The sequence below is a fragment of the Megalobrama amblycephala genome, linkage group LG1 (assembly GCF_018812025.1).
Source record: "Megalobrama amblycephala isolate DHTTF-2021 linkage group LG1, ASM1881202v1, whole genome shotgun sequence".
NCBI classification, from domain to species: domain Eukaryota; kingdom Metazoa; phylum Chordata; class Actinopteri; order Cypriniformes; family Xenocyprididae; genus Megalobrama; species Megalobrama amblycephala.
The window spans coordinates 51,439,310-51,454,905 of NC_063044.1; the positions used below are offsets into that span (position 1 = coordinate 51,439,310).

At 34.0% G+C, this 15,596-nt stretch overlaps 1 protein-coding gene across 1 annotated transcript; it reads right to left on the reverse strand.

The window, feature by feature from the left end:
- Positions 1–5,820: 5,820 nt before the first annotated feature.
- On the reverse strand, positions 5,821–13,754 carry hook2 (hook microtubule-tethering protein 2). The gene is made up of 6 exons (XM_048200247.1): positions 13,607–13,754; positions 13,448–13,530; positions 13,220–13,323; positions 13,022–13,129; positions 12,861–12,932; positions 5,821–6,343 (listed from the first exon to the last, which is right to left on the reverse strand). The coding sequence occupies exons 1-6, from the start codon at positions 13,696–13,698 to the stop codon at positions 6,149–6,151; spliced, it is 654 nt and encodes a 217-aa protein (XP_048056204.1). The 5' UTR covers positions 13,699–13,754; the 3' UTR covers positions 5,821–6,148.
- Between the last annotated feature and the right edge of the window lie 1,842 nt (positions 13,755–15,596).

The window sequence follows — 15,596 nt, forward strand, 5'->3', positions numbered from 1 at the left end:
TTTCATCCAGGGACGGTAGATGCTTATAGCCCTTTTCCAGTGAGCCATCAACTGAAGTGAGAGCTGAGTAGTGTGCAGTATGTAAGCAGACCTAATAAGGTGGGTGCCACGACTTGGTCAGCTCATCATGGACTTCATGGAAGAACGGCACAGAGCGGGGGGGCCTGGTGACGTCCCAGCAGGAACCACTCATCCAGTCTACTGCGTGTTGGCTCTTCAGGTGGGGCCAACTCGAGGTTAAGTCCAGTGACGGCAGGTGGGCGGGGTCCTCAGAATCACCGGCCCATTCCTCTGTTTCAGAGGCCCGCCAGGAGTACATGGCAGTCATCAGACGGCTCAGACCTCAGAACCGCCGAAAGAGACAAGGTCGCTCGCTTCTCGTGGCGAGAGCTGCCGGAATGCTCTTTTAGAAAAGCGCCATTAAACCGCGGAAATGTGCTCTTTTAAGCAGCACCGGATGAGTGAGAGGAGCTTCAGCAGTGGGGAAAAAGAACACCTTTCCCCAATTATTTTCATATAAAAAATTTTTTTTAAAAAATGATATGAAAAGAAATTTCCCCCAAATAAGTGTTGTAGTATAACTATCAGGACATCAGTGATGTGTGCGGTGAATTTGGTGATAGTACAGTGTATTACAGTGAAGTTATTGAATATAATTTCCATAATAGTCAAGTTATGGAATTATTTTCATATAAAAAAAAATCATAAAAATGATACAAAAATATATTTTCCCCAAATAAGTGTTGTAGTGTAACTATCAGGACATCAGTGAGGTGTGCAGTGAATTTGGTGACAGTACAGTGTATTACAGTGAAGTTATTGAATATAATTTCCATAATAGTCAAGTTATGGAATTATTTTCATATAAAAAAAATCATAAAAATGATACAAAAACATATTTTCCCCAAATAAGTGTTGTAGTATAACTATCAGGACATCAGTGATGTGTGAGATGAATTTGGTGACAATACAGTGTATTACAGTGAAGTTATTGAATATAATTTACATAATAGTCAAGTTATGGAAATATTTTCATATAAAAAAAAAATCATAAAAATGATACAAAAACAAATTTCCCCCAAATAAGTGTTGTAGTGTAACTATCAGGACATCATTGATGTGTGCAGTGAATTTGGTGACAGTACAGTGTATTACAGTGAAGTTATTGAATATAATTTCCATAACAGTCAAGTTATGGAATTATTTTCATATAAAAAAAAATAATAAAAACTAATACAAAAATATATTTCCACCAAATAAGTGTTGTAGTGTAACTATCAGGACATAAGTGATGTGTGCAGTGAATTTGGTGACAGTACAGTGTATTACAGTGAAGTTATTGAATATAATTTCCATAATAGTCAAGTTATTGATTTTTTTTTCACTATGAAAAATCATAAAAATGATACAAAAACAAATGTCCCCCAAATAAGAGTTGTAGTATAACTATCAGGACATCAGTGATGTGTGCGGTGAATTTGGTGACAGTACAGTGTATTACAGTGAAGTTATTGAATATAATTTCCATAATAGTCAAGTTATGGAATTATTGTTCATATAAAAAAAATCATAAAAATTATACAAAAAGAAATTTCCCCCAAATAAGTGTTGTAGTATAACTATCAGGACATCAGTGATGTGTGCGGTGAATTTGGTGACAGTACAGTGTATTACAGTGAAGTTATTGAATATAATTTCCATAATAGTCAAGTTATGGAATTATTTTCATATAAAAAAAAATCATAAAAATGATACAAAAATATATTTTCCCCAAATAAGTGTTGTAGTGTAACTATCAGGACATCAGTGATGTGTGCGGTGAATTTGGTGACAGTACAGTGTATTACAGTGAAGTTATTGAATATAATTTCCATAATAGTCAAGTTATGGAATTATTTTCATATAAAAAAAATCATAAAAATGATACAAAAACATATTTTCCCCAAATAAGTGTTGTAGTATAACTATCAGGACATCAGTGAGGTGTGCAGATGAATTTGGTGACAATACAGTGTATTACAGTGAAGTTATTGAATATAATTTACATAATAGTCAAGTTATGGAAATATTTTCATATAAAAAAAATCATAAAAATGATACAAAAATATATTTTCCCCAAATAAGTGTTGTAGTGTAACTATCAGGACATCAGTGAGGTGTGCAGTGAATTTGGTGACAGTACAGTGTATTACAGTGAAGTTATTGAATATAATTTCCATAATAGTCAAGTTATGGAATTATTTTCATATAAAAAAAATCATAAAAATGATACAAAAACAAATTTCCCCCAAATAAGTGTTGTAGTGTAACTATCAGGACATCATTGATGTGTGCAGTGAATTTGGTGACAGTACAGTGTATTACAGTGAAGTTATTGAATATAATTTCTATAATAGTCAAGTTATTGATTTTTTTTTCATTATGAAAAATCATGAAAATTATACAAAAAGAAATTTCCCCCAAATAAGTGTTGTAGTGTAACTATCAAGACATAAGTGATGTGTGCAGTGAATTTGGTGACAATACAGTGTATTACAGTGAAGTTATTGAATATAATTTCCATAATAGTCAAGTTATGGAATTATTTTCATATAAAAAAAATCATAAAAATGATACAAAAATATATTTCCCCCAAATAAGTGTTGTAGTATAACTATCAGGACATCAGTGATGTGTGCAGTGAATTTGGTGACAGTACAGTGTATTACAGTGAAGTTATTGAATATAATTTGCTATAATAGTCAAGTTATTGATTTTTTTTCATTATGAAAAATCATAAAAATGATACAAAAACAAATGTCCCCCAAATAAGAGTTGTAGTATAACTATCAGGACATCAGTGATGTGTGCAGTGAATTTGGTGACAATACAGTGTATTACAGTGAAGTTATTGAATATAATTTCCATAACAGTCAAGTTATGGAATTATTTTCATATAAAAAAAAATAATAAAACTAATACAAAAATATATTTCCCCCAAATAAGTGTTGTAGTGTAACTATCAGGACATAAGTGATGTGTGCAGTGAATTTGGTGACAAGTACAGTGTATTACAGTGAAGTTATTGAATATAATTTCCATAATAGTCAAGTTATTGATTTTTTTTTCACTATGAAAAATCATAAAAATGATACAAAAACAAATGTCCCCCAAATAAGAGTTGTAGTATAACTATCAGGACATCAGTGATGTGTGCGGTGAATTTGGTGACAGTACAGTGTATTACAGTGAAGTTATTGAATATAATTTCCATAATAGTCAAGTTATGGAATTATTGTTCATATAAAAAAATCATAAAAATGATACAAAAAGAAATTTCCCCCAAATAAGTGTTGTAGTATAACTATCAGGACATCATTGATGTGTGCGGTGAATTTGGTGACAATACAGTGTATTACAGTGAAGTTATTGAATATAATTTCCATAATAGTCAAGTTATGGAATTATTTTCATATAAAAAAAATCATAAAAATGATACAAAAAGAAAGTTCCCCCAAATAAGTGTTGTAGTATAACTATCAGGACATCATTGATGTGTGCGGTGAATTTGGTGACAATACAGTGTATTACAGTGAAGTTATTGACTGTTTTTGTAGTATTCGCTTTTCCGGTTTTGCACTTTGCAGACGGTCCCTTGGAATCTGTCTCTCAGTCGTCCGCACATAGAGACTAATATATTTTGTCCACCGCGGAGGAAAGCTGATTTTGAGGAAAATTGGGTTGTAGCTGCCTCTCTACATTACTACGATAGAAAAGAGGTGTTATTTGTGTAGTAACATCGTTTAGCTCAGGAGTTATTGACCCGGGAAAGTCGAATCTGTGAATATGCGGCCAACTTTACTTAAGTATGGCACTTACACTTTTCCAAATATGGCCCAATGACGCTACGATGAGCATTTAGCCTACTACTTTTTAAAAATGCGTTAAGGAAGCGGGTCGGGTACAATAGCCTATTTTTCGTTCTTTTTTTTTTTTTCTTTTTTTTTGCGGTCCGAGTTGCGGGCGGGTTAGTTGAAAACGTCGGTCGGGTGCGGGTTGTTTATACATTGATCCGCGCATCACTGATGGGAACCGGAGCTTCTAATGGCAGGTGCAGTGATGCAATGGCTTTGTCAATTAGCTATTGGCTCTTTTACTTAGAATTATTGCAGTTTCTTCCATTCACAACTAACAGGAGTGAACCGTCTTTCTTGTCAATGGAAAGAAAAGTGTGACCGCACCTTAAATCAACACAAAGTTCGATGGACTTTATTTATATACATACACCTCTTTACCTAATATGACAATGAACTCACACAAAACAGATTATTTTTGCACCAATAATCTCATCTATTGTAGTGCAAAGAGCAGTGAGATTAAAGTGAATTATTCATGTACCGACCCCATCAGTCCAACACCAACAGCATGATCGAACACTGTGATAAAACACAAACAGAACTATCAGAACATCATCACTGTGACAGAACATTAATAAAGCAAAAAACAGTGGAAAAACTGCAGCGTAAAGAACAAACAAACATCTGGAGATCGTGAGCGAACAAACCTCAGTGTTTGGACTGATAAGGGTGAGATCAGTAGTGTTTCTGAACATACAGTACTGACTGAAGATCAATAAATACAAGCTACACTGTAAAAAAAATCCCGTTGTTTCTACGGAAAAATACCGGCAGCTGTGGTTACCAGAACAATACTGTAAAAATGACATCAAACCGTAAACATACTTACGGAGTTACATGTGAATTTTACATTTTAAATATGTATATTTAACATTGGATTTCAGTACACTGTAAAAAAAATCCCAGTAAAATTTACGGTAAAATAACATATTTCATTAACTGATATAATGTTAATTTACCAACCTAATGAAGTACTAATATCTGTTTTGTACCTTTATAATACACTGACAGTCACCAAACACAGTGGTGATAAGAGTCACATGATGAATCAAAGTTCATCACAACCAGCTTTTCCACAAGCTGAGGAGGACAATACTAATATATAGAAGGAGCACACAGTGTCATTCACACACACACACTAAACACCATCATGGTAACACACATGACATTTTAAAAATGCAATAAACATTAATTTAACAACATTAGATGTAACATAAAACCCTAATGTACATAACTGATTAGAAAAAAATGAGATAAACTAAGAAGAAACAGAGTTATTTCAACAAAAATATATCAAATGTGAAGTGTCACGCAGGGAATTATGGGAATGTCAATTTACGGTTTTTCACTGTAAATTTTACAATGAATTGTTATTTTTCACTTTCAAAAACTGTGAATTTAACGGTATTTTACTGTAAAATTACATTAAATGTACCGTTAGATCTATTACAGTTATTCACCGTATATAGTACGGAAACTTTCTGTAAACCAATTAACAGTTTTTCACCGCAGCATTTTTACAGTCTTTTACTGTTAAAATCACGGTAATTTTTTACAGTGTACAGGATCAACCTTCAGCAGCAGACTTTGGTGACGTTACAATAAAAAAAAAATCCATTATAAAAATGGTAAAGCAGCAGTTTTCACATGCAAATGACAACATGTGCGGGTAGAAAATCCTCCAGAAGTTCATCTCCGATTAGTGCCAGTTGCACATTCACACAAAACACAGCAGCTCATACTTAATCAGACTCATAATGAAATTATGATTAAATGAAAATAATAATAATAATAATAATAAAAGCACTTCATTTGTTCGATGTATTAAAGGCATCCCAGCATTCAGAGTTTGGTTTGATGAGATGTCACACACATGATTGACAGCTGTCAGATGATGGATGATTGAAGGCACTGAGTGTTTTAAGTGCACTCACACATGCACCGTACCCTGATGAACACAGAAAACTACCGTACAACATTAATAAAACACTCAAAACATCATTAAAATAATCAAAATTGATCTACTTCATTAAACTCATTCGTTCCTGCGGCCCGATTAAGACCCTCTGGCACTAATTAACACTAAAATAAGACACAACTACATACCGACACTCGGGTCAACTAAAAATAAACAAAACATCATCTAAAAGATAATAAAAATCATCCTCCACGTGTTGTTTCTACGTTCTCAGCAGGGTAATCAGAAAGTGCTGGAAGAGAAATAAAGGGAAGCATGAACCCCTGCATCCCGATTAGGCCTCGGACAGATCTGGTCGAGTTTGAGTGTTGATCGTCTGAATGGAAGATCCGTGTTTGTTCATCTGGGCTGCAGACGGGCCAGTCCTCGGCGCGCATGTGTCGACTGTCTGCTGGGCCAGGAAGGACTGAGCCGAACCAGAACCGGATCTGGATTGCTCTCCAGCCACCTTCTGATGAAGAGCCATTCCCTGACACAGAAGGAGATAACGTACGTTTAATTATAGGAACAGGGTGATGTAGAGCTCAAGTGCAGCATCTGTGAACTGCTGTTGATTTTAGAGAAAATAATTTCAACTTGCCCCTTAATGGAAGCTTGTTTCCACTATGGAATAAAATTATGAAAATCTGAGTTTGTCTCTCACAATTCTGACTTTATTTCTCGCAATTCCTACTATATTTCTTGCAATTCCAACTTTATCTCTCACAATTCCAACTTTATTTCTCGCAATTTAGTTAATTTTTCGCAATTCCAACTTTATATCTCACAATTCCGTCTATATTTCTGGAGTTTATTTCTCACAATTCCAACTTTATTTCTTGCAATTCCGATTTTTTTTCTCGCAATTCTGAGTTCATTTCTCACAATTACAACTTTATTTCTCACAATTCCGACTTTATTTCTCACGATTCTGAATTTATCTCATAATTCCGACTTTATTTCTCACAATTCCGACTTTATTTCTCACAATTCTGACTTTTTCACAATTCCGACTTTATTTCTCACAATTCTGAATTTATCTCACAATTCCGACTTTATTTCTCACAATTCCGACTTTATTCCTCACAATTCTGACTTCTTCACAATTCCGACTTTATTTCTCACAATTCTGAATTTATCTCATAATTCCGACTTTATTTCTCACAATTCCGACTTTATTTCTCACAATTCTGACTTTTTCACAATTCCGACTTAATTTCTCACAATTCTGAATTTATCTCATAATTCCGACTTTATTTCTCACAATTCTGAATTTATCTCACAATTCCGACTTTATTTCTCACAATTCTGACTTTATTGCTCACAATTCTGACTTCTTCACAATTCCAACTTTATTTCTCACAATTCTGAATTTATCTCATAATTCCGACTTTATTTCTCACAATTCCGACTTTATTCCTCACAATTCTGACTTTTTCACAATTCCGACTTTATTTCTCACAATTCTGAATTTATCTCATGTAGCAAATTAGCTCAAAATAAATATGAATAATTAATCATAACTAGTTATAATTAATTATTAATATTTTAATCAGTTAATAAAATTAACTTAATGTAATAAAATTAATACTACAATCAATTAACCTGTTGTTCAATGAACACACAGTGTTAATTGTTTATTAATTCTAAGAAATGTTCATTTCCAGGTTATGGGAAATAACAATCTTATTCTACTAAAAGCCTGTAGTCAGGACCGACATGAATAGGGACTCCCGTATATGAGCGCAAAACACGGACAACCTTACGTGTGACATGAACAAGACTTTATTAACTAGACTAAACACTTAAACTACTCTAACATTCACACACATACATGCATACAGTTTACCAAGAGAGAGAGGGCTAAAGCAGAGTACAGGAAGCAAGAGGTTACAGCATTGTTGTACATTTCAGCAGATCAACAGCCTTGAGCAAACCACCAGTTTAGTTTTAACAGGCCCTTCTTTCAAAGGGGTAAGGATACTCAATGTATCCGATAATGAGACTAAGTTTGATACTTGCATGTCTCTCCAAGTTGAATTAAAACTGTCCTGATGCAATTTGTGGAGGCTCCCGTTGAATCTTTGCTGATATTGTCTTGATGAAAGAGAACCAGTTGGATTCAGAGGATCTTTGGTGAATGGAAGGTCTAGGCCGAGGCCTGGCACAAGCTTGGGGTTCCTTAGAAGCTTCTAGCTTCTTAAAGCGTCATCTTGATGTCAGCATTTGTCAGTAAAAAAAGAAGAAGAGGAGGAAGAGCAGGAAGAGAAAACTTGATCTTGTGATCAGTGAATATAAGAGGTGAAGATGTCACACCCTCTTAAGGTGTCTGAGCCAATAAGGAGTTGCCCCCTCGGAGGGAAGTTTTACGAGTCTTTGTTCTGTAGCAAGATATTAGCATAAGACACTGGATTGGATAAATGAGAAAAGAACCCTCTAAATTCTTATAATACTAACATGTCACAGAGTTAGTAACATGTAACATAAATTACCAAATAGGAAATTAAAGTTGGAGTCCGTAGATACCAAACATGCTGCCAATGTGATCTCAGTTAACTATACATTTGCAACTATGGAACATTAATACCAAAATAGTTCAAAAGAGAGAATTAATACATAGAATAAAGCCTATAAAAGGAAAGTCGTGATATGGGAAAATTGGATACATGTTTATACATTTCCCAAGTGGTAATATAGAGAATACATAGGATTAAGAGAGTTTATTTGTCCTTCTCAGGAAGAATGAGTCACTAGTCTCTACAGCATTCTTCTGGATCATAAAAGTACCATATAACTGTAACAGGACACCTAGTTGTGCCTGTGTGCTAGCTACACTTGGGATGCTGGTTGCAGTTTTAGGGGGATGAGTTCAGAGAACTTTGATAGTGAGAGTGAGTTTATGGGTAATTCATTAAATACAATGAATAATTGTGTGGCTGATTGGTCCAGACGCTACACTCATAATTCCGACTTTATTTCTCACAATTCCGACTTTATTCCTCACAATTCTGACTTTTTCACAATTTCGACTTTATTTCTCACAATTCTGAATTTATCTCATAATTCCGACTTTATTTCTCACTATTCCGACTTTATTTCTCACTATTCCGACTTTATTCCTCACAATTCTGACTTTTTCACAATTCCGACTTTATTTCTCACAATTCTGAATTTACCTCACAATTCTGACTTTATTTCTCACAATTCCATTTTTATTTCTCGCAATTTAATTTTTCGCAATTCTAACTTTATATCTCACAATTCCGACTTTACTTCTCGTATTTATTTCTCACAATTCTGACTTTATTTCTCATAATTCCAACTTTATTTCTCGCAATTTAGTTAATTTTTCGCAATTCCAACTTTATATCTCACAATTCCGTCTATATTTCTGGAGTTTATTTCTCGCAATTCCAACTTTATTTCTTGCAATTCCGATTTTATTTCTCGCAATTCTTAGTTCACTTCTCACAATTCCAACTTTATTTCTCACAATTCCGACTTTATTTCTCACAATTCTGAATTTATCTCATAATTCCGACTTTATTTCTCACAATTCCGACATTATTTCTCACAATTCTGACTTTTTCACAATTCTGACTTTTTCACAATTCTGACTTTTTCACAACTCCGACTTAATTTCTCACAATTCCGACTTAATTTCTCACAATTCTAAATTTATCTCATAAATCCGACTTTATTTCTCACAATTCTGAATTTATCTCATAATTCCGACTTTATTTCTCACTATTCCGACTTTATTCCTCACAATTCTGACTTTTTCACAATTCTGACTTTATTTCTCACAATTCCATTTTTATTTCTCGCAATTAAATTTTTCGCAATTCTAACTTTATATCTCACAATTCCGACTTTATTTCTCGTATTTATTTCTCACAATTCTGACTTTATTTCTCACAATTCCAACTTTATTTCTCGCAATTTAGTTAATTTCTTGCAATTCTGAGTTCACTTCTCACAATTCCAACTTTATTTCTCACAATTCCGACTTTATTTCTCACAATTCTGAATTTATCTCATAATTCCGACTTTATTTCTCACAATTCCGACATTATTTCTCACAATTCTGACTTTTTCACAATTCTGACTTTTTCACAACTCCGACTTAATTTCTCACAATTCCGACTTAATTTCTCACAATTCTGAATTTATCTCATAATTCCGACTTTATTTCTCACAATTCTGAATTTATCTCACAATTCCGACTTTATTTCTCACAATTCTGACTTAATTTCTCACAATTCTGACTTTTTCACAATTCCGATTCCATTTTTATTTCTCGCAATTTAATTTTTCGCAATTCTAACTTTATATTTCACAATTCCGACTTTATTTCTCGTATTTATTTCTCACAATTCTGACTTTATTTCTCACAATTCCAACTTTATTTCTCGCAATTTAGTTAATTTTTCACAATTCCAACTTTATATCTCACAATTCCATCTATATTTCTGGAGTTTATTTCTCGCAATTCCAACTTTATTTCTTGCAATTCCGACTTTATTTCTCACAATTCTGAATTTATCTCATAATTCCGACTTTATTTCTCACAATTCTGACTTTTTCACAACTCTGACTTAATTTCTCACAATTCTGACTTAATTTCTCACAATTCTGAATTTATCTCATAATTCCGACTTAATTTCTCACAATTCTGAATTTATCTCATAATTCCGACTTTATTTCTCACAATTCTGAATTTATCTCATAATTCCGACTTTATTTCTCACTATTCTGACTTTATTTCTCATTATTCCGACTTTATTCCTCACAATTCTGACTTTTTCACAATTCCGACTTTATTTCTCACAATTCTGAATTTACCTCACAATTCTGACTTTATTTCTCACAATTCCATTTTTATTTCTCGCAATTTAATTTTTCGCAATTCTAACTTTATATCTCGCAATTCCGACTTTACTTCTCGTATTTATTTCTCACAATTCTGACTTTGTTTCTCACAATTCCAACTTTATTTCTCGCAATTTAGTTAATTTTTCGCAATTCCAACTTTATATCTCACAATTCCGTCTATATTTCTGGAGTTTATTTCTCGCAATTCCAACTTTATTTCTTGCAATTCCGATTTTATTTCTCGCAATTCTTAGTTCACTTCTCACAATTCCAACTTTATTTCTCACAATTCCGACTTTATTTCTCACAATTCTGAATTTATCTCATAATTCCGACTTTATTTCTCACAATTCCGACATTATTTCTCACAATTCTGACTTTTTCACAATTCTGACTTTTTCACAACTCCGACTTAATTTCTCACAATTCCGACTTAATTTCTCACAATTCTAAATTTATCTCATAATTCCGACTTTATTTCTCACAATTCCGACATTATTTCTCACAATTCTGACTTTTTCACAATTCTGACTTTTTCACAATTCTGACTTTTTCACAACTCCGACTTAATTTCTCACAATTCCATTTTTATTTCTCGCAATTTAATTTTTCGCAATTCTAACTTTATATCTCACAATTCCGACTTTATTTCTCATATTTATTTCTCACAATTCTGACTTTATTTCTCACAATTCCAACTTTATTTCTCGCAATTTAGTTAATTTCTTGCAATTCTGAGTTCACTTCTCACAATTCCAACTTTATTTCTCACAATTCCGACTTTATTTCTCACAATTCTGAATTTATCTCATAATTCCGACTTTATTTCTCACAATTCCGACATTATTTCTCACAATTCTGACTTTTTCACAATTCTGACTTTTTCACAACTCCGACTTAATTTCTCACAATTCCGACTTAATTTCTCACAATTCTGAATTTATCTCATAATTCCGACTTTATTTCTCACAATTCTGAATTTATCTCACAATTCCGACTTTATTTCTCACAATTCTGACTTAATTTCTCACAATTCTGACTTTTTCACAATTCCGATTCCATTTTTATTTCTCGCAATTTAATTTTTCGCAATTCTAACTTTATATTTCACAATTCCGACTTTATTTCTCGTATTTATTTCTCACAATTCCAACTTTATTTCTCGCAATTTAGTTAATTTTTCACAATTCCAACTTTATATCTCACAATTCCATCTATATTTCTGGAGTTTATTTCTCGCAATTCCAACTTTATTTCTCACAATTCTGAATTTATCTCATAATTCCGACTTTATTTCTCACAATTCTGACTTTTTCACAACTCTGACTTAATTTCTCACAATTCTGACTTAATTTCTCACAATTCTGAATTTATCTCATAATTCCGACTTAATTTCTCACAATTCTGAATTTATCTCATAATTCCGACTTTATTTCTCACAATTCTGAATTTATCTCACAATTCCGACTTTATTTCTCACAATTCCGACTTAATTTCTCACAATTCTGACTTTTTCACAATTCCGACTTTATTTCTCACAATTCTGAATTTACCTCACAATTCTGATTTTATTTCTCACAATTCCATTTTTATTTCTCGCAATTTAATTTTTCGCAATTCTAACTTTATATCTCACAATTCCGACTTTATTTCTCGTATTTATTTCTCACAATTCTGACTTTATTTCTTGCAATTCCTACTATATTTCTTGCAATTCCAACTTTATATCTCACAATTCCAACTTTATTTCTCACAATTTAGTTAATTTTTCGCAATTCCAAATTTATATCTCACAATTCCGACTATATTTCTGGAGTTTATTTCTTGCAATTCCAACTTTATTTCTCGCAATTCTGACTTTATTTCTTGCAATTTCGATTTTAGTTCTCGCAATTCTGACTTAATATCTCACAACTCCAACTTTATTTATTGACTTTATTTCTTGCAATTCAAACTTAAATATTGCATAGGTAATGTAGAGTTAATTAATATTTTGGTAACACTTAACAATATGCTCCCATACCCGTTTGTCAAGTGTTACCAAAATATTAATAAAAACTATAATAGTACATAAATAATCCTAAACAAGACTGGTCACAAGCTGTTCTGACTGATCTGGAATATCGTCTTACCATGTTGTACCATGCCGAGATGATGAGCTTCTCCTCCTGGTCATGTCTGGAGCGCGTCTTCTCAAAATCATGCTGAAAACAGACAGACACGAGAACAAGATGATCATTACCATAGTAAAACAGAGTCACAGACCAATAATGAGTGTGTTTGTGTGTCTGACCTCCAGATGTTGTATCTTCCTGTCTTTCTCTGTCAGCTGGTTCTTCAGGGCCTGAACTTCAGCAGGAACCATGTTACTCTTCTGCTTCGGGTCTAGAGTCTTAATCACCTGAAACACAAACAACATGTGCACTGTTATCTATATGTATAGATATACATGATCTTTCTGCATCCTGAGTGAACCTGACGTCAAACTGACCGTGCGAGCTTTGTCCACGTATCTCTTGTATCTCTCCTCCATTCGTCTCATATCTTCATCCTTCTTCTTCAGGATCTCCTGCAGCTCATCGATCTTCTTTGCCACTGACAGACACACAGACAGAACCTCATTACTCAGTAGCTCAGGTGTTTCCATAAGACTAAACAGCTTTGTAGTGTCTGTGAGCTGTTAATCAGAGTGACCTTTGACCTGCTGCTGTTCACTCACTGTTGCTGTCCACGTGCGGCTCCAGATCATCGATCACCTCTCGCTTCTTCTGCAGGTCAGAATGAGCCTCATGGAGCTTCACCCTGCAGAAAACACACATACAACATTAAAACAACATTTGATGAGCGACGCTGCTTCACAGAGATCAGAGACACTCACAGATGCTCCTCCAGCTTCTTCTTTAACAGCGACGACTGTTGAGAAAGAGAAACAGATCCGTGAGACAGTGACAGAAGATATTCTGTGTTCATCTCAACACATTTACAACTCAGTAACAATCAGTGTCCAATCAGAAAGCAGACGGGCTGGGGGGCGGTACTTACAATGACCTGAGGCGGCGGATGATTGGTCGATTAGGAGAAGTGGGCGGATAAAAACAGACGAGCAGGCGTTAATTTCATCACCGCAAACAAATCAGTTACAGATTTCACACACAAATCAACCAGACAGAGACAGTGAGACTCTTTACAGGGAAATTCAGTAGTTTTGCATCAGGATCAGATGATCAGGTCAGTGATATTACATGAATCACAAACAGATGGAGATCACTCAATCGCTGCTGTCTGAGGAGAAACACCTCTAAAGCCGTCGTTCACTACACATTTATCATTACATAATGATTTCTGAAGGGAAGGACTTTCATTGGGATTTGACTGGTCATGTTTTTGCTGTCCTACTCCTGTAAAGCTCTCTGCAGCTCCTCGACCTGAGACGTCAGCTCTGATATCTGCTGCTGACTCAACCTGACAGACACAGACAACACGTCATTCGCATATCACATGTCATAACGGAAGAAAATCAGTTTGCTCAGTTCGCTATCAGTTATCAGAAGATGAAAGTGATATCTTTGTCATAGTATCCTTTCAACGTTTAAAGAGTTAGTACTCACCCTCAAGCCATCGTAGGTGTATATGACTATCTTCTGTCAGACGAACACAATCAGAGATACTGTATATTATAAAACATCCTGGCTCTTCCAGGCTTTATGCTGGTAGTGAAAGGGGGGGTTCACTACCAGCCCATACAGCTCTAGGGGGTTAATAAAGGCCTTCTGAAGTGAAGTGATGGGTTAATGTAAGAAAAATATCCATATTTAAAACTTTATTAACTATAATAACAAGCTTCCTGCAAAGGATAGAGCAAAACAAAACACAAATTAGAAGTCTAAAATGATAACTTTTAAAGAAAAATGTCAGGAGGATTTCGATACAAGAGAAGAGGAGCTTGAGTTTGTTGCCCAGCTCTATTTGTTTGAACCGCGAGAGCCGTCTAAGCTTACAATACTCCTACAAGAGTCAATCGACTCTTTTGGCGTAAATCGATGTGTACCGCCGTCTGCCAGAAGCTAGTTATTTTACTTCATAAAGTTTTAAATATGGATATTTTTCTAGTCGACTAATTGCTGAAATGTAAGACTACTAGTCGACTAGAAAAATCTTTAGTTGAGGGCAGCCCTAACTGTATAATATATATATATATATATAATTACTATTTATTTATTTATATTATTTTTACAATTTCTAGATTTGCAATTTATAATTTCCACTTCTGGAAGAGAGGCGTACACATGTTTTTTTTTTTTTTGTGCGTATGTTTGTTCTCTGAATAACATGTAGGCTATGCACATTTGAAAATGAGAAATAAGATCAAATGTAGGACGGCTTCTACGCAACATTTTATAAATGAAGTATGTCATAATCTTGACATTGTCATACTTTTTCATCTTTTTGATGTCATCAGCGTTCTCTGATGTAGCTACTGCAGCATCAGAAACTACCTACTTATTAACAAAATGAATGATAAATGCTTACAAATGACAGGCCTGTGATATATAATGCTATTTTGTTGCAATGTAGCTTTTTAAAATAAGAAGAAAGTCCGTGGTTGCAGGAGATGCCGCTGTAGCGACAGCTGCCACCTGAAGTGCCGCTACGAGATGCCGCAATTTCAGCTTTGTGCAGCATAGCCTATCAGAAATTTATTTCTGTATTAACCGAATATCAGTTTATGTTCATGTGCATTTCAAAGCAATGGATAATACTGCAGTTTTATTTTATCAAAGCATGTGATTTACTATTTCCGTCAGCACTGAAACACAACTGATATTAACACTTATTTCTGGATATGTAGCCTAAATAAACACACGCAA